The sequence below is a fragment of the Gymnogyps californianus genome, chromosome 1 (genome assembly GCF_018139145.2).
Source record: "Gymnogyps californianus isolate 813 chromosome 1, ASM1813914v2, whole genome shotgun sequence".
NCBI classification, from domain to species: Eukaryota; Metazoa; Chordata; class Aves; order Accipitriformes; family Cathartidae; genus Gymnogyps; species Gymnogyps californianus.
The window spans coordinates 141655268-141679640 of record NC_059471.1 but is presented as its reverse complement, the minus strand read 5'-3'; the positions used below and the strand labels follow the sequence as shown (position 1 = coordinate 141679640).

The 24373-nt window shown below is 39.4% G+C and overlaps 1 protein-coding gene across 1 annotated transcript; it reads left to right on the top strand.

The window, feature by feature from the left end:
• The first annotated feature begins 1255 nt into the window (after positions 1–1255).
• On the top strand, positions 1256–23587 carry LOC127021437 (1-acylglycerol-3-phosphate O-acyltransferase Pnpla3-like). The gene is made up of 9 exons (XM_050904493.1): positions 1256–1442; positions 7275–7507; positions 8263–8328; positions 11204–11413; positions 13081–13141; positions 15298–15513; positions 16482–16614; positions 17858–17974; positions 21269–23587. The coding sequence occupies exons 1-9, from the start codon at positions 1256–1258 to the stop codon at positions 21558–21560; spliced, it is 1515 nt and encodes a 504-aa protein (XP_050760450.1). The 3' UTR covers positions 21561–23587.
• The last annotated feature ends 786 nt before the right edge of the window (positions 23588–24373 follow it).

The window sequence follows — 24373 nt, the reverse complement described above, 5'->3', positions numbered from 1 at the left end:
GACAGATCTTGCACAGTGCTGTGCTAATAAACATATGGGGGCCTGTTTGCAGCTAAGTTAGACATCATGATGTGGCACTGCATTAAGCAGGTCTGTAAAGACAATTGCAAGTGATCATATTAATCAGTTGGTGCCAATCACTCTGTCAGTGTCCTTCAGATTTTCTGGAGGTCTTCAGGTGCTTGAAGATGCCATTATGAGACCTCCAAAAGTCCATCAGTACCTGATGCCTGGTTTTGATGGATCAGTCAGCTGGGTACTACTGAAATTCCGTTAGATGACACTGTTCTAGAATTCAGATGGCATTTAGCTGCTTTGCTTGTACTCTTGTCTGTAAAATGTTGGTAGAACATGAACACAGAATTGGGTAACTTAATGGTTTGAGATACTCAGAAAAAACAATTATTCTATAATCTTCCCTTTGTAAGCCTAGTATTATAATAATGAATTTTCTTCTCTTGAAGTTTATTACAGGATTTTTAAACAGTGCTTGCTCTTACAGCAGGTCATGAAATACAAATGATTGTATGCACTAGCACAATCCACCCCTTCGGGCCTTGGATCAGCAGGGTAATTGCTAAACCCGCAGCTCCCGCTGCCTGCACGGGCTGTGGGAGCCGTGCCGCGTCCCGCTACCCCTCCGTGACTGGAAGCAGCAGCAGACCCCAGCGCTGCCTTCGTTTCTTGCCGGAAGACTAAAGCGTGCGTTACCACAACCCGGCTGCCAGAGCCTTACCTAACCCAGCCTGGGCCCTATTTCGCGGTGTACGGCTGCGGGGGGGGTGGGCGGGCGGGACGAGCCCCGCGGGACCGATTCGCTCGGGGGCAGGGAGAAGCCAGCCGCCCCGCAGGGCGGACAGCCGGGGACAGGAGGGGCTGGGGAACCCGCGGGGGCCGCCCTAGGCCAGGGGACTGAGGAGGCCGAAGGACTTGGCGCTGCCGCCGCGGCCGTGCCACGCGGGGCACCGGTCACGCAGCGCCGCGGCCGCCCGCCCCCCGCTATGACGGGGGGGGGAGGACGTGAGGCCTCATTTGTATCTGCCCTTGGGTTGGCTGGGGCGCCTTGGGCCACCGGGGCGGGGCGAGCCGAAGCGCGGGATTGGCTGCTGCGCGGGCCGGCGGCGCTGGGCGTGGCCGCCATGTAAGCGGGAGGGCGGCTGCGCCGCTTGCGCCCTAGTTGCTCGGCAGCGGCTGCTGCTGAGGGAGGTGCCGCCTCCCTAACGGCCCGCGCGCCGCTCCTCGCCCGCCGGTGACGATGCTGGACCGCGAGCGCGGCTGGAGCGTCTCGTTCGCCGGCTGCGGCTTCCTGGGCGTCTACCACATCGGCGCGGCCACCTGCCTGCAGGAGCGCGCCCCCCACGTCATCCGCGACGCCCGGCGCATCTACGGCGCCTCCGCCGGGGCGCTCGCCGGCGCCGTGCTCGTCGGAGGCGGCTCTCTGGGTCAGCGGCTGCGCCCTTCTGCCCCGGCGGCGGCGGGGGGGGTCCGGCGGCCTGAGGGGAGCGGGGCGGCGGGCTGAGGGGACTGAGGCGAGGCGAGCCACCGGGCGTGCCCCGTGCCGGGGAGCGGGCCCGCGGGAAGGGGCAGGTGTGGCGGGCCGGGCCGGCGGCCGCAGTGGTGGAGGGCGGCTGCGGCACGGCTCCGGCCCCGGGGAGCGCCTCGGCCCGCCTCCGCTGGCGCTCTGGGCTGGCGGGGACAGCCGCGGGGTCGGTGGGGCTGGGCTGGGCTGCCCTTCCCTGCGGGGCTGGCTCTTTTTCTCTCTTTCTCGTTTTCTGCCCCGAAAGAGGAACGTGACCCCTTTTGTGAAATTAAATCCGAACGGGTTATATGGCCCTGTAGGTGCCGGGCTGTCTTTTTTTTTTTTCTATTCCCTTACGTCTCGTCCCGTGCACATCTTGCCTCCCAGTAAAATACACAAAAATCGTGTGTTTCCTTGAGGGTGGGGGAAGAGACAGGTGGTAAAGTCAGCGTGTGTTTACCTTGGATGGGTATTTAGCAACCTCCTAGGCTCAAGAAAGGATCTTGACGATGCATCATCCGATTTCAACACTTGTGTAGTCAAATGGTCAGAGTTTACTACCCCAGGTACAGGGACAGATACGTGTGTCTGTCTAAGGACTTCCTGTGCCTCCTGGCCTCGGAGTTGCAAATACTGGGTTGATGACAGCTGCTCTTACCTTTGTGCAAAGTAGAGGAATTAAAAACTGTTGGGAGAGCGGGAGGTAGCTCAATCCTAACACCCTTCAAAGCAAGCAGGCTAACCCTGTCATCAGTCTGAAACAAAATATTTACGCTTTATTGGGAAATAATGCATTTCTTCTGTACTTACCTTTGCACATGAAGTTTCAGTTAGCTTTAACTTGCTTTCTCTAAAGCTTCTCCTTTCTTGGGATAGGGCTAAGAGAGTTAAGGTCAGGGCTTAGGTTAGCTTTAATGTGCTTTTCCTCTTTAATCTATGCACAGTGTATATTGCATAGGTCACTTAGGTATATGATTAGAAACAGTGGATTGATTAAAATCACTGATTTTAATTGTGATTTAAGTAATAGAGTTAATCTTGTCTTATATTTATACGGGATAATAAATGTTAGTTTGCAACTAAATGTAGTCTCTCTTGTGAAATAGGCGCTTATTTTCTAGCAGTAGGAAAAGTATACCTTACTTTTACCTATTTAGGGCTCACGAGAACCCAAATATACATTTATCTAGTGGATTAGACATGGTAGACATTAAAGCAAGCTTGATACAAGTAAAATATCAAGGTGTTTAGGATAGTGACTGGAATGCAGTTTAAAAAGTGTATTAAATATCTGGAAATCTGAAAATGGTTTTCCTTTTAAGCCAAAGAAATCCACTGAATAAAAGCTTGTCTAGTTCATGACTCAACACTGATTGTTTTTGTTAACGGTACCCTTAACAGGTTTAGAACTAGAAGGTTTTGTAAATTCACATTTCGTCTTACTTATAGATGGAGGAGGAAAACAATGCGTACTTATTTTGAATTTGGAGAGGGTTTGGGTTTTGCTTTTAAATTTCTGAGGGAACAATTCACTGACTAAAACGAATAGAAGTTCTCTGTATGTGCAGGAGAGTAATGCTGTGAAATGCTTGTCCCTGCTGCTTAGCCACTGATCTCTATCACATGCTTAATTTCTTCAAAACTCTAGCAGTAAACTTGTACTACTTAAACTTTTAATTTAATTTTGCTGTAATGTCCTAACATAACACACTTGAGTTATTATGAGCCTAATATCAGGTTTTAAAACAAATCATATTTATCCACAATAACTATTTATTTTTAGAACATATCCAATTTTAGTCTTAAATAATTGTAAATTATTTAAGAAGGAAGCTGCTTTAAATATTTGAAGTGCTCTTAAGCACAAAAAATGTATATTGTTTACCTGAAAGTATGTGTTATTAACAACTTTTAAAATTTTTCGCGTTTTAATAGTTGAGACTTGCAGGCTTCAAATTATTCCCTTGTCTTTCCCTTCTCATATGCCAACTGAGATTTTTGCTTTTCTCTAACTAATAGAATAGCTGGTATGCGTGCAATCGCTGCCCAAGGTATTGTATTTCATGGGCAAGTGTATTTCTTCTGGAAACTCTTTAAAAAAAAAAAAAGCCACTTGGGAATGTTGGAAGACAATTCAAAACCAGCCACATTCTAAAATCTGTGAATCATTGTAAATTCATCAAACTAAGAAGGTATTCCCATGTTAATTCTATATCTTTTTAGCTGTTAATTTTTTGTGAGTGTGTGTGAAAGCAGAGGATTGTAAATAAGCTCTAAAGAAACACTATGTGGTATAATGATTTTGTCTATTTCATTAGTTTGTATTGTATGCCTCCCTTACATTGATATACTTTAATATGCAGTATTTGTTATTTCTGCAGTTGTAGCTGTAAGTTCCATGTGTTTTCACAGTTGCACTTCACTGTGGGAAGACAGAGTCAGACTCTTCTCAGAGATGGGTAGTGGAAGGATGAGAGGCAGCAGACACAAGCTGGAACATGGCAAATTCTGATTAGGTATAAAGAAAAGAAAATTACCATGAGGGTGGTAAAATACTGGAACAGGTGCCCAGAGAGATTGTGGGATCTCCATCCTTGGAGGTGTTCAAGACTTGACTGGACCTAGCCCTGAATTAGTACGCTTGTTGGTGCACATAAAACTCTGAGTGTGCATGTACATATATAAACAGGGTTTTTGACTAAAATTGATGTGCGTATTTCATCTCTTACAGGTTTGTAGCTGGATGTTTTAAATAAAGGGTTTTCTTTGTGCTTCACGTTAGCTGTTGGACAGGCAAACTGAGAGTCTGTAGAATTTCAAGTTTGCATAAATGTGAACATTAGCCATTGAATGGGGAAAAAAGTGTACTTTTCCAGACTGAGGAAGAAGTTTCCTTCACTGAATTTGGGGGAAGGTAGAGGGAGAAGCTTAGAGGTGACTGTTCTTCGGAGGATGAGGTGCATTCCAGGCTCTTCCAAACTGGCACTGTTAAGGTGCACTCCTCTTGTTAGATCTTCCCCATGGATGTCTTGGAGATCTGGTATTTCGGTGGAGATGTGGTCATCCATTCTAGTGGGGCACTAAAGAGAACAGGTTTGGTGGGGGCTGTAAATAGGATGTCAGGTTTTACTCTGTGGGAAACAAATTAATAGTTATTTAACCATTAAAAACAGGAATATAGAAATATAACTAGAAACAGTTCACATTTAATAAGAACATTAATTTCTTTAGCTCTCTTGCATTTCAAAAAATAAAACAGATGTACCAAGGTCTGCCTAAAATCCTGGTCTGACTTGAGCTCTAGTCCTCTGTCCCTTTCTGAGAAGATCCCATTTTGGAGTACACCAGGCTAAGAAGTAACTGTATTTTAGTCCTATTGAGGAAGGAAGGGAGAAGGAAAAGAAGTTGGAATACTTTGAAGTCTGTTGAATTAATAATGAACAGCTTTTTAAATTTTCAGTGTTCTAATATCACATACTCTTGGGTAGACACAACATATTCTTTTTTTTTTTTTTGCTTAGGACCCCTTCTCTTATTTAAAGTAGGTTACAATAAACGAAATATGTAAACTTGATTTTTTCTTTTTTTTTTTTTTCCCCCCTATAGACTACCTCAAATGTAGAAATTCTTGTATGTGGAAGAGATGCGTAAACTGTGAAATCAAATTTCATTTTGACGGGTAGTTATTTTCTGAAAGGAAGTTGAAATGACAGTTCAAATCTGAATTGTTAGAGGTCATCGGTTTTGCAGCCCTTTAATGGGGTATATGAAGTGAGCTGATACTTGCCTGACATTTTTTACAGTGAGAGGTAAATAATCACAACACAAGGTTAGTAGAGGGCACTGGTTTACTTTGTTTTTTCTGCAGAAACAGACCTGCAGTGCAAATGAGTGAAGATGTTACCATGCTTCAAACTTAAGTAATAGCTCGGGCTTCAATTTGACAGGATGCTAGCTAGAAAAACAGGGTCAAGACCTGGCAGAGAAGCGAGAGCATGTGTATTTGTTTGCTTATGCGTCCATGCACCCAGTGCTCTTGCTCTGTTTTTTAGGACAAGCAATTTACTTGCTTGGTGCATAAGTTTTCAAAAATGTACTTATTTTGCAAATGGAAATTAATGCATGCACTAAGACTGCTGTTCCTGGACAGAGTTCTGGTAGTTCAGTATCTCAGACTCCTGCAACGTGCCCGATTTCTCTCTTTAGAAAATTTAGAAGATAGAACATTGCTAAATTAGTTTATTTTTAAGAAGGGGGATGGTAATTTATATCTGAGTGCATGAAAAATAGAACTGCTAAAACTGTCTATATAAGTGCTTTTGGAAATAACTTCTTCACTTCTTCACAAGTCACAGCTTGTGCCATTTTCTTAATTGCATGTAAAATGTGGTTTACGCACATTGGAAAAGCCCAAGGCTTCACGCTGCAAGGGTGGAATGAAGAAAATTGTGGTAAAAATGGCGTGTGTCTGATACCTCAGATTTTTTTAGAGATACTCTTTTCAACATAGACTCTTGGTTTACTGTGTTAAGAATGAGAAAGGCTTAGGTATTGCTATTTGAGGGGGGAAGAAATAACATTGTAGAAAGATAATATTTTTGGAAATTAATCTGAACTCAAAGGCTTAAGCAGAGTTGTTTCCAGTGCAGTGCTCACATTTAACTTGGTAAGTTGAATCCTATCTATTCTAGAAAGAGTCTATGTAAGTTAAAATATGCAAGTTCTGAAAATATTTTTAGATGACCTTGTAGCGTATCACTCAGGTTAATAACCTGTTACTTTGACCTTCCTCCCCACCCCCTTTTCTCTACCAAGTTGATGAGCTTATCAGGCAATTTCCTCAAAGTATGCCCTGGACAAATACGGCTTTAAAAATTCAAACAAAACATTGCAGGTGGATGAGCTGCTGTTCTTACTGTGACTAGGTGTGTGGTTGTTAAAGTGATTTTTAGTGTTCTTCAGGAACAATCATGTCTTCTGTAGTGGTTTGATCTAGTTCCCAAATGCTGATTTAATTGGAGAAAAAAATTATTATATGTCTGTTACATATTGGTAAAAATGCACCTATTTAGGTGGAGACCTGTGTGAGAGGTGTTACAGATCTCCTCCATGTTCCCTACCCACTGCTTTAAAAACTTCCCTCCTGACGTTCCTTACCATAAGTTCCCATTTAATGTTCCCTTTTTAGTATTTATATATAAATGAAGATAAATGGTGCCCTGAAACCTTAAGTTTGGTTCAAGTCCAACAAGTGTTACTAGCTGTGATGAATGCAGGTCACTTCTTCAGCAGACATACTGCGGACCTTAAATCTGTGCATCATACACTGTAGGTTTTTATGGATGTTGCATATGGCATATGTCCATGCATACATGCTTATGGAAGGTCACTTATCTTTGGTTTTCTTAAAGTGTTTCTGGAATGAATAATTCCTAACGGAAGCATCTTATGTGGGTATTTTACACCTAGTCTACATTTAAATAACATATAAGTAACTTAGTGGCTGGGTCTTCACCAGGAGCTCTATTTGAAAGTCTGAAGTGACTTTTTTTTTTCCCTTGGAAAACTCCTAAACTCTGTTAAACACTAGTGGACTGCTAAACACGAGTTATTTTATTTGTTAAAAAGCTCTTGAATTTTCATGCTGGCAATCAGAGAGAAAAGTTGGAGCTCTAGACATGCTTTATTACTGGAAGTGTGTTTTTTGGTTTTTGACGTATCTTCTGTTCTTAAATTCAGTGTATTTTATTTTCAGCTCAAGCTTGTGCAGATGTTCTGGCATTAGCCAAAGAAGCTAGAAAGCGAAACCTTGGTCCTCTTCATCCTTCCTTTAATGTAATAAAGATAATAAGAGATGGACTGATGAGAAATCTTCCAGAAAACACTCACCAGTTGTCATCGGGCAGACTGTGTATTTCACTAACCAGAGTATCAGATGGTAAAAATGCATTGATATCTAATTTTAACTCTAAAGAAGAAGTTGTCCAGGTATGTTTATTTTTGGCAGCTTTTAAAAGTTTCTGTAATCTTAAGTCCATTTAACGTCATCCGTTGGATTTCCATTTTAAACATTTTAGGATATTGTGACTTTGACAGTATTTTAAAGATGAATTCAAGCTTCATTACACTAAATTCACTTACTAGTTTTTCCCAGTCAATGTATCTGCAAACTGTTTTGGTGAGTAGGTGCGAGGGATCAATCATGAAAAGGATAAATGCCTTTGAAGTGCACTGTATCTAATGAAACTACATCCTTCATGAATAAGAATTTTTTTAAGGTCATTCTTATAAAAGCAGTGATCAAGAAACAGTCAAAAGTAGCTTTTTAAAATTCTTAATATCAGTTACAAAGCTAGTTGAATATGATCCCAGAATGTTGATATTTGTGTCCCCAGTTAGTTACTTTGGTTATTCAGAAAATGTATAGCTTGAGTGATCATAAACTTTTCCTTGCTAATTAGCATTTCTAGAAATGGTCTTTTAGTGAGTCGTATCATTTTTTTAGATGGAGTGTGGTTGCATTCTAAAAAAGAAATGTGGAATACCCTCATCCTGTTTAAAATAATGCTTGATAATACCCCTTCCCTGCCCCCCCCCCCCCTTTTTATTCAAGTGTACTTGCTGGGGATTTTTTTGGTTGCTTGCTCAGTTGTTTTTGCTAACATCTAAAGAGATAAAGATAAATGATAATTTCAATAATAGAACAGTTACCGTTTAATTTATATGGTCTCATTTTCCTACAGGCTTTAATCTGTAGCTCATTTGTCCCTATTTATTGTGGCCTAATTCCACCGTCATTTAGAGGTGTGGTAAGTCTCTATTGTTAAGATGTAAAAATAGTTTTAGCTATTCTGAAAATATTAAGAGACAATGTATATGTTTTTTCAGTTATCCTACTGTAAAATAAATACCTTCATCATAGCTTCTAGTACTGTAGCTGTATGTTACAACTTTTCAAAAAGGAAGGAAACATTAAATGTGTGGAAGAAGTGTTATGTCTATTTCTTCTTCACCCTGCAAAATGCACACACGCTCGCTCCTAAATTTCCTGCTTGCTGATGGAGTAATTAAGAGGGTATTCTAAGCTAGCAAGTATTTAACTTAAGGATAAATATTTATTGAAGAAAGTGATGCTCATTCACCTGCACAAATTTATAGGAAGGGTCACTTATACTTGTTTGTTTAAAAAAAAATAATCCTGTAAGATAGTTTATTGTATATCTTTGTGTTCTTGCTGTAGGTAGGTCTGCCTTAAAACTGGATTAAAGTTCTGTGTTCAGTTAGATATAAACAAAGCTTTTTAATGTCTTCTGTCATTTGTATTCAGTGTAAGAAAGGTTGCTTTTTAAAGGTAAAGTGTCCATATATTAGTCTGTTCTATTACTTCACAGGAACTGTTGGTTACAAAACCTCTTAATACTTCATGGCTATACTGGGTTTTCTAAAATCCCCCGTTAAAGGGGCAACAACTGCAGAAAAGTTAGTATAGTTTGTTGTAGGTGTTTTGATTAACAGGTCTGGAAGCAGGCATGCATTTCAAGTCAAGGCAGTCACATTCATGGCTTTTTGTTATAGTGTTGTATTAACTTGCATTTGCTTTCCTTCCAACTTCAATGCTCCTTACACAGGAGAGGGGAAGAATACTGAAAGAAAACTCAAAACATCTTTAGCAGTGGTTGATTACAGACTGTTCTCAAGGCAATCTGGAAGTGCTAAAAGGTCAAGGAGAGACATGAAATGTATTTTCTTCTTCATGCTGAAATTTAAGCAAAAGTGATTAGAACCGTACAGGGATTTTTCTTTATCTGTACTTCTAAACCTTTTATGTCTCCTTAAACTCTTCCAGATTAAAGGTGTTATGAAAACAGGTTGTTGGACTGAATCCAAGGTTTAGGTGGATCCAGGCTAATCTGGCTATTCAGTTCTTGTCACCAGACAACAATGTTATTTTAAAAGGCTTAGTTCAGAGTACAGAAACATACAAGGGATGCTTTATTTCATCCTATTTTGAGGGAAGGGGAAGGAAGGAATCATTGTATCCTTTTGATCTTTGCAATTATTTTGATATGATTTTGATGCTTAGGAAGCATTTTTGATGTAACTTGGTAAGAATACCGCAGTTGCACATGCTTGGCATGACTCCTGTAGGGTTTAAACACAGTAGAATGTCAAGTATGTAAACTTTGTAGCATCTTGCTGTTCACTTGCTTGGTGCTTCATGTAAGTATACCTTAAAACAAAGACTTAAGGATAACTTTCAATAAGTATATCTAACTGCCAGTTGTGAAGCTTTTGGGTGTGTTGGGTTTTGTTTGGGTTTTTTACCCCTTTCAAACACAGCAATGGTTTTAGATTAAAAAATTACTAGGGGGAACAGATAGGCAGAAACTCCAAACTAATTAAAACCATTTACCTCTGTAGAACAGTGACTCAGATGTGTACTTCCACCTTTTAATAAATTCATGGGAAGGCTGCATCCTATGGCTCCTCCTTTGCCAAACCTGTTGTATTGTACTTGATACTTCCGCAAAGGACTTGGTGATTGCATTATACACCTGTAGGAAGTTTTTCAGTAGCTGCATGCTGCTGGGTCTAAGGAGTGACCAAGAAAGCTGACAGGTAGGAACAGGCTGCTCTAGAAGAGTATGTTGGATAAATTGCTCTGAGCTGTCATCTTCCTAATTCCTAATTTGTTTCTCAGAATGGACAGGGAGCAACTATCAAGGCAGGTGAAATTGGTAATCCAGGTTGCTCCTGCTCAAAACACCTGCTCTGTTACCTTTACATTTTACAAGGACCTACAGGTTATGTCTGTTGCCTAGTTAGGAAGAAGGAAAATGCAGCCACTAAACCAGCAAAGCTGGTAATGTGGAGTGGTCTTCTGCCACTGTCAGAACAAATTGGCTACAATTGGTCCCACTGGAAAGATGGCTGTTGTGAGTGACTGGAGGAGTTGTCTTTGGCCGTAGCAGCTGCTGCACCATAGATTAGTTACCCCGGTATAGAACTCTTCAGTTCTTGGATCTTAAAATGTGTGAGGTGATGAAGCACTAAAACTGCAGAAATGGGCAACTGAACACAAAGGAGACAAAAGCATAACCTGGAACAGCTTCTAAACTTGCACTCAAACCATGACTGTTGGCAAGGTTTCTGAAGCATTATCCATTTTTACTTGCAGTTTCTTTATGTCCAAATATTTTTGATGCTTTTATATCAAATTCTAATCACTAAGAGTAATTTTAAGTTATTCTAACTGAATGGTTTAGTGTCATGGAACTTGAGCTTTGAAGTGTAGAGCTATTCTTTTACTCGTATTCTTTCTAAAGAGGTACCCTCTTTAGAGCAGCTCTTTGGTTGCTGCTCTCCTTTGAGGAAGAAGAGAGCTGTGCTACTTTTTCTCTGCGTGCTGTGTAGGATTATGATCTTTAAAATGGACTTGCTCTTTCTTAAACATACAAAAAAATCCCAAATGGAATACTCTTAGGCTATCTATGGAACTATAGGTAGGAATGTTTTTTTAACTGGCATTAGAGGACAAAGCATGCTACTCGAAATGTTTAGCCTGGGAGCATAGGCAGAGACTGTTCTGTTAGTGTCTTAAATGTTATTTAATTCTTGCATGGGAAATCTGCTAGTTAGAAATTTTCAGCCTTTGAGACTTCTTACTTCTGTTAATTTTTGTAGCGCTATGTGGATGGAGGAATCAGTGACAACTTACCTCACTATGAATCCAAGAGTACCATCACAGTTTCGCCTTTTGCTGGGGAGTGTGATATCTGTCCAAAGGGGAATTCTGCCAACTTTCATGAAATGAATGTGACCAACACAAGCATTCAGCTTAGTTTGGGGAACCTTTATCGTTTAACACAAGCGCTCTTTCCACCAGAACCTAAGGTAACTCACTATCTTCATGTAGTTACTAAAACATCTTTCCATATTGTCCTGGTTTCGGCTGGGACAGAGTTAACTTTCTTTTTAGTAGCTGGTACAGTGCTGTGTTTTGGATTTAGTGTGAGAATGATGTTGATAACACTCTGATGTTTCAGTTGTTGCTAAGTAGCGCTTATCCTAAGCCAAGGACTTTTCAGTCTCCCATGCTCTGCCAGCAAGCAGGTGTGCAAGAAGCTGGGAGGGAGCATAGCCGGGGCAGCTGACCTGAACTAGTCAAAGGGTATTCCATACCATGGAACGTCATGCCCAGTATATAAACAGGGGGGAGCTGGCCGGGAGGCGCGAATCGCGGCTCGGCAACTAACTGGGCATCGGTCAGCGGGTGGTGAGCAATTGCATTGTGCATCACTGGTTTTTTCCTTCCCCCCCCACTTCCTTTTTTTGTTGCATTCCTTTTCATTACTATTATTATTATATTTCATTATTACTATTGTTAGTATTATATTTTACTTTAGTTATTAAACTATTCTTATCTCAACCCATGAGTTTTACTTTTTTTTTTCCTTTGCTTTCCTCCTCCTCACCGCCCTGGGAGGGGGAGGGGGAAACGGCTGCGTGGTGCTGAGTTGCTGACTGGGGTTAAACCATGACACACATAAATGCCTTGCTTTTGTGGAAAGCTACAGTAATCTCAGCATTTCATCTAGTCATATAAACTTTTCTCATGACATTTCTCTTCTTGTTTCTATTTTTTTCATAGTTTGTCTTCATTCTCCTCATTTTTAGTCTCTCAGACTAAAAATGCATGTCCTGCTATTGGCTTTCAGTATTTATTTGGGAATTAGCACAGGATTCTATCATAAAATCAACATTGGTAAATTAATAACTGTCAGTTTGTAGTCCTTTCATGTTTACCTGCTAACCAGGTGCTTCAGAACTTAGCAGAAGTTCTAAAGCTTCATGGTTTTGTAAAGTTCTCAATTAATACTTCACACAGGCAAGTTGCCTTTAAACTTTGCTGTTGTGGAAGCTGAAAAAATGAAAACAGACTTTGCCAGTTGGCTTGGGATATACTACAGAGGAGAAGTAATGTTCCTGACTGCTATAGATATTTTTTTTTAATTGAGGGCTTTTTGACCACTTGAAGAAAAATGTTAAATTCTACTTATGTAGGCTTTAATTTTTTTTTTTGTCTAGGACTACTGTGTAGGTCAGCTGGTGTTGCATCTGGTGAAAGATGTTTTCATATCGAAGACTAAGTCTGAGTTTGAGCATGAGAATTGCACAGCTAACTTTTCATAGTTTTGGGAAGCAGGAAGCACTGGGAGGGAAGGAAGGGAAGTGGCATACTCCAAGCCACCCTGTTTCATTGTTGCTTGCATCTGCTGAAAGGCTAGTCAAAGAAACAAAAGGGGAGGAGATTCTTGCAAACTATTAGAATGCTGTCCTTTTAGGTGAATAATTCAGTGCATCTGTAATAGCCAAAAGATAATTTCATGTATGCATCATCACAGTAGGCATATTAACCTGAATCTGTTGAATTATAGCAATTGTTAATGTAAATTTTTCTAGAATGGAGGGTGGATAGAAATGACTTTTCATTCTGCAAACTGTTGATCTGAAGTTGAATCTCCTTTTATTTGTCTGACTTGTTTACCTTATGCTTGCAGGTACTAGGAGAGATCTGTGAGCAAGGATATTCAGATGCTCTTAAATTCTTGAAAGAGAATGGTATGTTACACTTGTGGGTAATTATTGATGGTGTGGTCTTAACCTGAGTTTACCAAAAAAAAAAAAAGGTGAGGGAGTTGTACGAGGCTAAGAAGGGGCTAGGTCTTTGAGGTTTTTGAAGGGATCATGGTAAGTTTAGTTCTCATAGAGATCACATAGTTGTAGTAACTATTCACCTGAGGTAAGTTGTGCAGCCACACAGAAATTGAACTTTTGGGTTTCTGTCAAATTTGTGTGAAGTGAATGTTAAGGTATTGTTAGGTGAAATTACCAAAGAATTCCAATTCCAGGGAAATCATATTACTAGTTTCTTTTGTGTTAATTGTGAAGGATAGGAATAGGCTATTGTTTCCCACTCCTGTGAAACCTGTATCTTCTTATCACCTCCTCCACTATCATCCAAGTGAATTTCTAGGTAAAGCCTTATAGTCCAGAACTGGGAGCTGACTAACAACAGCGTAAACTTAGTCACAAACAAATCCTTAGTCTGTATCATGAAAGACTTTAGAAGAAGATGATGACGACATGTAATGTGGCAGTTGTTGGAACCCAGATAAGTTTAGGAAGAAGAATTGAAAGTTGCTCTGCTCTACTCCTAGAATTCTAGTAACATATTTTATATTAATAAATGTTATTGCTCTGCACACTTTGAGACAAACCAGTTAAAGACAGTAACTTGATACTAGCATGAAATTAACCATGTCTTAAATATGCGTAGTCCCTGTAGTCTTTGGATGCAGAAGCAAATTGGTACTGGGTCGGATTAGAGGAATGGAAACTGAAATGTGATGTTTGCATTACTACAGATAGTACCAGCTGCAGTATTGTAATGCAGTCATAGATTGATGTTCTCACTGCTTATACTCTGTTATAACTAAACATTAAATATTCATGTTTTCTTGGAACAATTTTCTTCACTGTTAAAGAATGTCACGGTTCTGCTTACAAGTTTGATTTTCTAGTAATATTATTAAATATTTAATGAGAGAGTCCTGCTTTATACCTTTTACCAGGTGATTAAAAACACAAGCTATACAAAGAGCCTATAATTTGTGGTTGTCTGTGCTAAGATGGGTTCTGTTGCTGTCCTGCACCCACAAGTTTCCTGTGTGCATGTTTCCATCTGACACTAATATCTGAGATTCCTTGCAGCTCTTCTTCGGTGTCTGTCCCCCGCGTCCTCTGTGTATTGCACTATTGTCCTCCTTTTTCACACTACTGATCCTGTGATCACCTTTGTTCTTACTCTGTCACAGGTTCTTGCTTCAAGCTTAATCAGTGATAATTACAACCTTTCCAAACTCATTCATTATGCATCTCCTTTCTTGTTAAGTTATTTCAACTGTAGGAGTTAATTTTTTCCCCCATCTGTAACATTTCAGATAACTTTTCTCCTAAATTCACTGTCTGTTCTTTTGACATTTGTCTTTTAGGAGTAATTGTAAGTAGGATACAGGTTCTGTTGTACGTAGGTATGGATCCTAGTCAAATTTGGTCGTCTTTATATATAAATAGCTTTAACGATTTTCTGGAAACTGAGTTATACTCAGTAATACCCTTCTTGTGTTTTTCACTTTGTGCTCATTATCTAGTGCTTGTTTCTAAGGTAATTATCAGTGCTATTTCTTAATTGGCACCAGTTTTGCAAGGCAACCAATGTTGATTTAGATCCGTACTTTGGATATATCTTAAAACAATGTTGTACCCTACGCGCTTTCCTTCTCCACCCTGTTGTAGCAATGCCTCATAGTACTCATGTGGTACCTGCCATGTCAAAATTTCTCAAATGTCTGATGTGGTTTAGGTGTTTTCTTTCAAATAAATACTAAATTGGTTTTCCTCCTCTCCTTTAAATCATTTGCTTTCTTGCTGGAAAACAGCTTTGGTAGATGACTGTATGTTTCCAGTGCAGTTTCAGTTAATTGTTCACTTTTTCCTTTTCTTTAGAACCTGTTTTAAAGTAAGACCTAAACCTGCAAAAGTATTCATCAGTGTGATTAAACGTTTGTGGGATTATAAGAGCAAGGGTATTTGACATTGGGTAGATAATGTTCCCTCAGGAAAGGCCTTTGTATGGATACACAGACGACAGGTACTGTACAGGTTCTGTGAAGACCCGTGGATCAAGCCTAAGTGGAAGCTCTTGACTCTTTCAGGTATTCTGAATGACTCAATTTATATCCCCTTGTCCTTCACAAAAAGAAATCCTCATGAGGCTGCGCAGCACGTTGACCATATGAAGAAAAAAAAATTGACAGAAAATAACAGAGTAGAAACTTTGAAAATGGAAGTACTTAATGACCAGCTGAAGCAAAATCCATGGCCTTTGGAGAAGAGCATATTTGAGAGTCTCCCTCCTAGACTTCGTAAAGGTACATTCTTCAGACTGTTTCCTGTAACTTTGGATGGCAAACTTTGATTTATTTTTTCCCCTGCTTACTCTTACAATTTGCATAAGATGCTTTCCATTTAATCTTATAACTACCTGTGAAATTAGAGACTAGCTCAACCCAAAAAAGTTCTTTAAATACTTATTAAATGTGAACATGTACGTTTTGATTTAGCTACAGAAATAAGATTGAAGCAGGAGGAAGGAGCTACTTTCAACACTGCAGAGTTGTGAATTGAATTATCATTTGTTTTTTGATAGACTGTATGTGCACAGTATTTCTGTAAGCATTTATTTCACACCAAAGCTGAACCTCAAATACAAACACTGGTTATCCCTGTCTTATTTCTAAAACAGACTTCTGTAGACTTCTAATTCTCTGGCTTTCCTTTCTTTTTAATAAGCTGTTAATATACCAAAACCACTTCTGATATTTCTTTAATCTGTAACTTTTACCTAGGTTTTTTTGTGGAGGCTGATGGGTATTTTCAAGATCTGAAATTTGTGATCCCAGTGACCTAGGAGAACAAAATTTGAAGTGTGATATTTCTTATAACTATGTAACAACTGGAATATGCAGAACTCTAGAATTTAAACAAACTCCTTAGAGTTAGAAAGTCTCTAACAAGACAGGAATGTTATCTAAAATACATAAGTGTTTTTGGAGAGGTGCACTTTACATCCTCTTATAAATTAATTCTTAGACTTATTGCTTAAAAGTTCTGGGTAATGCCTTTTGTCCCTGTGGTATGAGTCTGTGTTTCCCATATTTTAAAATAGCATAGAGAAGGTTTATGGTAAGAGTGCCTTGAGATGAATTCTTTCATTTTCTATCTGAGCCTTATTCAGTAACACTTGATAATGTTGACTGAAGATTACTAAACTTTGAGCAAATTATTTAAACTGTTTTCAAATAGTCTGACATCTTTTTCAAAAATAATTATTCTTAAGCACTGCAGGAAGCTTGTAAAGAACAGAGTGGATTCTATGCTCAGTTCTCTAAACTCTTCCCAATGAGGGTGATATCCTATCTGATGCTGCCATATACGCTACCAGTGGAGTCCGCTTACTCTGTTGCTTTAAGGTAAGGAAGTTTTAATGAACCGTTTTAAAATTATTATACTTTTGGAAATTTACTCAAGAGAGCTTATTCAGTGTTGTAGGCATTCTGGTACTCTAGAATTCAAGTGGTAACTGTCCAAAGACTATTATTTCTACTTACATAATGCATCCTCCTAAAGCCTCTATAGTCTAAGACTAGATAAATAAACCTATTAAGAAGATTTCTAAACAACTTACTCTTATTACTAATAGCTGTCTCGTAATTGCTCAAAAGAAGCACCCTTAATTGTGCTTTCCAGGAGCACATTCTTTATTACGATTTCTATATTCTGCAGTGGTATTTGAACACTATCGAGATAGTTCTTGTGCTTTAGCTTCTTTCTGAAGTCAGGAGTGAAATCCAGTGTTTACTCACCATGTAAATTTTCTTAACAGGTTTGTTCAGGTTGACTGAAAGTTGTGCTCTTGAAACAGGGCTTAATTTTCTAAGTTTTTCAATTCTCATAAAGGAGAAATTATGCTAAATGAATGCATCATGAACCCTAAGCTTTGTGCTTGCCTAAGAGAATTCCAGTCTTTGAACAGCAGATGTCATTACTGTCTTTAGCAAATACTTGAAAAATCAAATGTTCTGTAAATGGAACCACATGGAAATCCAGTAAAATATTTTGTTTCTGTGCCACTTAATGTGGCATTTCTGTGCCATTTTTTTGGTGGGTGGGGAGGAAGGAAGTTTCAACAGAATTTTAATGTGGGTTTTTTCCCCTTCGTCCCCCTCCGGTGTAACTGACTTCTGTTAAGAGCATCATAAGGAAAAAAATCCATTTGTGACATTTTTCTGTTTCTGCCTTCTATTTGTTCTTCCATTGTGCTTTTCTTTTGTTCTTCTTTCCTCTCCCACCTAACTTTAAACTGACCAGAAAGTTCCCACCACACAGAAAGAGGTCTCAGAGACAGGAATTTTTTGTGGGCTTTCTAAACATTGGTCACGAGGTGTGGAATGCGCATGCTGGTCAACCACTCAGCATAGATAAGAGATGCAGTGGTCTGTGCTGCCCTTTTTCTTAGCTTGTAGAAAGGCAACGAGTGGACTAGATGGAAATTTAGAGAGGTTGGGAAGACCTGGAGATTTTGGTGGGGGAGTTAACTTGGGGAGAATGAAAGCTGTGTTAATTTGTTGGATGTTGGACATGGTATGTAAGAATATAATGTAGATTGGATCTACTGCTTACAAAACAATGATTGTATTTTGGTTTTGATTGTAGGTTAGTAAACTGGTTTCCTGACATGCCTGCTGATGTTCGATGGATGCAAGAACAGCTTTGTCGGATTGCTGGTACAGTTTATTCCCAGGCTAAAAGCAAGCTGTTCTGTACCTCCAGGTAAAGTGGAGTGTTGCTGCATGCAAATGATGCATGTTTAGAAATTCTCTCTCTTTTGTCAGAGCTTCAAGTACTAATAAGTTTCCCTCTTAAAACAGGATTTAATAATTTTCTCAAAGGTAACACAAAACAGTTCTCACTGCATCTAATCCTTAGCATTGATTCTTAAGTATATTTTGTGGTGCTTCTTGGTTATAACTGATCAATGACTGCTAGGTCATTGTAGGTGAAGATACTGTAGGTGAAGAGGTGTTGCCTGTTAGTAGGCTTATGCTTTTTGGGGAGAGGGGTGGGTTATGGAGCAGGCATTGGACTGAGAACAGAGACCTTGTTTCTTCTCTGCTCCACGGTAGCTGGAGCAATCAGGAAGAAAAGAGGAGGAAAAGGTTGCTGAAGATGTTCTAAATCAGATGCAGCAGGTAGGAACTGGAAAACACTGGGAGAAAGACTAGATTCTTAGGAGTCTGGACAGGAAAGGTTGTAAGAGTTAAAAAGTAGATGAATATGAAGGACAGTCTTGTAAGATAGTTGGGAAGAATTAAAACAAGACACATACGGAAAATTTTTAGGAACCTCTGTTTCCATGGAAGAGAAATCTCTACTCTAACCTGGTTGTAACTAGGTTCATTATGCTTCTCTTGCCAAACTGGTGTGAGATTTAGCCTTTCAGACTTTTTGCTTCTGTTTAACTTTGTAGCACTATGTGTATGGAGGAATCAGTGACAACTCACCTCAGTATGAATGTAAGAATACCATTACTGTTTCACTTTTTGCTGGGGAGTGTAGTATTTGCCCAAGGAACCTTGCAAACTTTCACAAAATGAATACGATCAATATTCAGCTTAGATTTTCCTACTGAAAAATGGACTTGTTGCTGGAACAGAGAGTTGCACAGCCATGTCAGAGTAGTGCTGTAAGTAGAGAAACATAGGCTCTCTCTGAGGTCCAAATGCTTATAAATATGAAGTCTCCTAATATTAGGTCTGAAAAAGCATAAATCCAGACTTCAGCAGAGTAGGTCATATCTATTTTACTGTAATTTTTCTGATGATTGTCTCAACTCCTGGAGTTGCTGGGTAGGAGGTAGGAGGGGGAGAGAAATTAGCCCGAAAAGCTATTAGGAGTGAACAGAATTCTTAAACGCTTCATAAAAGCTTCCAAGAGATAGCTGTAGCACTGGAGACTCCTAACTGCAGCAGTTATTTCAATTCAAGCATTGCCATGCTCTATATGCAGCACATTTTTAAATTAAAATGAACACTACCCTTTTATTCGAGCCAAGAGTTCTTGAGCTTTTGTCTTCCTTATCTAACCTTATTATTAAAATCAGGAACAAAATCAAAGATGCTCTTTTTTGCCCTGGCAATGCCATACGCTGACCCATCAGAAATGCAGGTTTGATATGTCTGAGAAGAACTGCTTGATCCTACTTCCTTATAAGAAGCTTTGCCAGGTTCTGGATTGGCGTCATGAAAGATCCGATTCATACGTTCCATCCCTTAGAAATACAGAGCAGTCAAACGTACTGTTAAAGGTTCTGGCTTAATGTAAGACTTAATGAGGTTGAAGCTTGTGTTTCCTTCCCCCTTTGGAAGTATTAAATGGTAGCTCTAATATTAGGTTGTAAAGATATTTTCTTTTTACAATATTCAGTTTTATCTGGAATTCAGAAGCATTTAATTCCTGTATACAAATAGCCTCTCTTCTCCCTTTCTGAAATCAGTTAAAGCCTTTTCTTGTATAACTCTAGTTCGCTTTTCAGGCCATCTCTCTGAGCAGAAATGTAGTTCTTAGTATATATTTGCTATCGTCCTACTACCATCTCTTCAGTTATTTGATACCACATGTAACCCAGTGTCCTTTTTTCCTTCTTTTCTTAACGATATTTCTGACTCCTTTCCACAATAAATTTGGGTATAGTCATCTTCCTGCTTTTAGCCTTATGTAGCAGCTTCTTGATGTTGCTCATATTCCAGCCTTGCCAGCTGTGAGACTCTTCATCTGAAATGGGCATTTGGAAGGCACAGTATCACAAGACTGTCTCAGATCGAACTTCTCAGAGGGGTTATTTGGTCATTGAATCACGATTAAGTAGAAACATTGTTTCTCTTCTTGTGGAAAGAGCAAGCTCTTGGCCATAAAACAGAACATGGTGGCTTTTGCTGTACAACAGTACAACTGTTGTACCACTTCAAGGTGATCAGCTCCCACTCAACTGTTTACACTGTCAAACTTCTAAGCTTTCGGAAGCCTTCCTTTAAGTGGATTCCCTCTTCAGGTAGCTAGGTCCCAAGGCTCTATGTGTAGAATCCTGCATTGTATTCTACAGGTGACTGTGGGCTTGTACTTTGTTTCAGTATCCATCAAGAACTAACTGCTGCTTTTGCAGAAAGTAATCCCCCCCACCTTTTTTTACGCTCTTCCTCTTATGTCATCAGATCTAGCTTCTGTTTTGGAATCAGACTTAAATCTCACGAAAATTTGCGCTGTTCACAGTTTGAAAATCCTTTTAGGAAACTTAACTTGGTGGATGGTATCTTCTAGTGCACCTAAACTTCAGGTATGGAAACTGGTGTTGAAGCGTGTGTATGGCGAGTTGGGGTTTTTTGTGTGTGAGAGGGGGCGTTGCGGGTTGTTTTGGGTTTTTTTCCTGAAAGCACTGCAAGAGGGGAAAGAGAACTTTAAAGAAAAAACTGAGTATTCTTGGTGACAACTTCAAAAACTTTCCCGTTTCTCAGATTGGAAACAACTAACCTGGTGATTCAGGTGCTGGTTTCAAGTGTAGGAAAGTTCTGTTCCAGCTGTTCAGGTTGGTGATAATTAGCTGGTTGTAAAGTGGAATACAGAGATGGCATTTGGGAAGTTGAACAACTATATTTGCTACTCAACTTGTAAATGTTGAGACTATTCTTGTTAATGTTCAGTTAGTGCTGTGATGGGTAAATCAGCAAATATTCCAAGTGGGTAGCTGGGGGGAGATCAGGACTATTTAAGAGGTAATGTACAAACTTGGGTCTACCCTTCTGAGGTCATCAGAATGGTGTGACTTTTAGTGTAACTATTTTATACCTAGTTCTGAGGACAACACGTAATGGCAGTGCCCCTCTTTTAGATACGATCATTTCAAGATATTTTTCCTGTTGTCCCATACCCTAACTCACTAAATGCATTTAGAATTAAGTGTTTTCCTCTAGTGTTCTTCCTTGTGTGAAGATGCCCTGTCAGACATCTGAACAGTAATAGAAACGTCATTGAAACACTAATAATCTTTTTCTTTTTTCTTTTTTTAAACAGGAAAGACAATTATGCATCACTAAGAAAATGTCAAACTGTCCCATCTACTATGGAATTTAATTCTTCATGCTGCCACCTTAAAATGCCTCACTCTTCTGTGGACCTTGAAACCTGGCTCTGGGAATCTTCATGCTTCATGCACTCAGCTATGAAAAATGCTTCTGCTAACATGCAGGAGCATTCAGACTTAAACTCCTATCCTAATTTTCTCCCAAATTCTGATGAGTCTGGGTTGGAAATAGATTTTGACTCTTCCTCAGAGACAAGTTTCCAAACTGCTCCGGAGTATTAATTTGGAAGTAGATTGCACAGTTTCCAAAATTCCACTTTGGCAGAGAAATTTAAATCCTAAAGGACTAAAGATCACTTTGTTTATTGCCAATAAGTCTTGGAAAATCATTTGTTTACAGCTTCCTGACAAATCTGCCTTGGGAATTCTACTGTTTTAAGGATTATAAAAACAGTTGCTGCTATACTAGGTAACAGACTACAATTCTGTCGAAGCACCAGCTCAATCAACTGTAGTAAGACTTGTAGTAAACAGTGTTTCTCTGGAAATAAATTTTCAAAAAATCTACTTTCAGCATAAAAATGTAAATTCTGTAAACAGATTGTTAGACAAACAAGCATCAATAACGAAAGCTTTTTAAAAATATAATTCTTAACAATATTATGTGTTAGGATTATTTTTATAGCACTTAAATGAAATTGGACTTTTACTTCATAAAGGGAAATACACAAATGAGCTTTTTAGTGGCCTCCAGTGTTGGTTTGCCTTATGTTTAAACATACTGTTGTGTTTATGGAAAAGTTGTCTGCACGAGATACTGTAGGAACAGTATTATTCTAGGTTGTTGTATGTATTCCACAGTTCATATTACTTCTCTGTGTCTCTTTCCCTCTTCAAATACTTCAAGGGAAAAAGACATAAGAAATGGGACACATTCCCCTGAAGTGTAAACAGGCACAGTTTCAGTGATTTCAGAGGACTTTTTGTACTTAATAAGGGCTTAATATTTGACTAAGTATTGAAAAGTAGGTAAAATAGTGACTGTGACTAGTAGCAAACAGTAATTTCAGAATGTGTTAAACTTTACAGAAGATGTTAACAAAAATCAGTGTACAGCAAGTGGTGAATGATGTTTAGGTCTTCTCTAATTGCTGCCCAATCATTCTGAATTTTTTTTCCCCTCCAACTTCAGAGATTTTTCTTCCCTTCTTTCACTTCCCTCTTGCTAAAGGAGGGACGAAAAAAGGGGTCCCTCCTGTCTCAGTGAGGTGTGATAACCCAAAGGAAGTTTTCCAAGACTGATTGTTCGAAGAAGCAAACGTGTAAGACTTAGTGGAAGTATCAATATCCAGGGAGCTGTGCAAAGGTCTCAATGTGTTGAAAGTCAGCCAAATCATATCTGTATTGAGCGATGAGCATTTTAAAACACTTTCCACTACAAAGGTTCTGCATAATTTTAATAAAGACAACGCATTAGTGTATGAATACATCAGGAGAAGTAAATAACTGTTAAGATTAACTACTCTTCTGATGTTTTATTATCATGTCTTGTACAATTTTTTTTTAAGGTAGAAGGAAACGAGGGTGGCTTTAAAGTTGAGTTTGCGCATGTGTTTGGCGTGTGACATTTGAAGGCTTCTCATTCACGCAACTTGGTGCAGCTCAGTGAAGAGACTATAGATGCTTACTGAGAGTATCTTGTACAAGGAGAAACAGTGATTAGATTGTGACGCTCAGGAGAGGGAACTTTGGAGTGTGAACTTCAGTATCCAGAAGTCTGTTGAATAGCAAAATGTAGTATTTCGGAATTGGACTGGCCTTTAAGCAGTTTCTCAGTTGTGATTTCCCTAAGCTTGAAGTGCTAAATTTTACAACATTAAAATTTATTTTAGAATGGTGGGGGGCAGGAGAGAAAGTGTCAAGGTATCCATTTCCATACTACAGAAGACTGGTGCTATTTTACTTCAACCCTTTTGTCCATTTCTTCTGTGTTTGTATCTTCAAATTTGCAAGAAAAGTTGGAAATGTTACTCTAACTACAATTAAAAGATACAAGATCTGTTTTATATTGTCTTCATTTATAACTTTAAATTTTCTATAATTTAATTATAAAACATTCTGCAAAATGTTAGTTCTACCAGCATGTGTTAGAATTCAAGTAGGAATGCCAAGTTTTGCTTACTTTCTGTGTACTGGAATAGTTCTATTAACTACATTTAAATCAAACTTAACCACTTGTTCTGTTGCGCACAGCTCCAATTTTGTCTCCATTTTTTTTAAATAAAAAGAGAGTCTCTTCTGTTACCATGTTTTCGAAGCTTGCTTGAGTATAATTCACCTAGTGTAAGTTAAATCAGAATGTGTTAATTTCATTGGACATTTAAAAGATTTAATGGTTGTGAGGTGTCTTTTTTTAAGAGTAGTAACTTAGGTTACTACTCTGAAGTTTGAGAGATGCTTGTTCATGCTCCAGCTGGACCTGAAAGTCACCGTAATTTAAAACCTACTTCTTTGCAATCCATTAGTTTATAAGTAACTTTTCGTGTTTAAACAGACGCAATTCAAAACCAGAGAAAGTTGTTACTTGGGTCTGGAGGAAGAAAACGAACATTGTCTCCTTCCTTCGTTAAAACTCAGTAACTTAGCACAGTACAGGTATCAGTGCCTAAATAACTCTTTTAAGTAATTTAAAACACTAAGTTTCAGTGTCAGTTTAAGATGACCAGTCTGATTTCACGGGGTCCAGCGAGCCGTTGCCGCTGTACCTGCTGCAACGTCAGTTCATTTCTTGTTGCCTGTCGATCTTAGATGGGAGGCGTTTCGCTTCGATCACGCACCTCCAAGAGGCAGCAGTGGCAAAGCTTTAGCGTGCTGCTGTAAGGGGGTACGCGTGAAAACTATATTTTTTTTTTAGGCAGTAATTTTTTCCCCAAAGCGCCCCGTTCCCTTGTTCCTGGCTGCGCACGCGCGCTTCCCGGGAGGAAGCATCCGGCGGAGGGCAAGCTTCACCCCGCCTCTTCCCGCTCCTCCGCCCAATGGGAGCCGGGGCGGGGCTGCCTGTCATGGCCGCGCCCGTGCTGCGGCCTTGAGCGCTA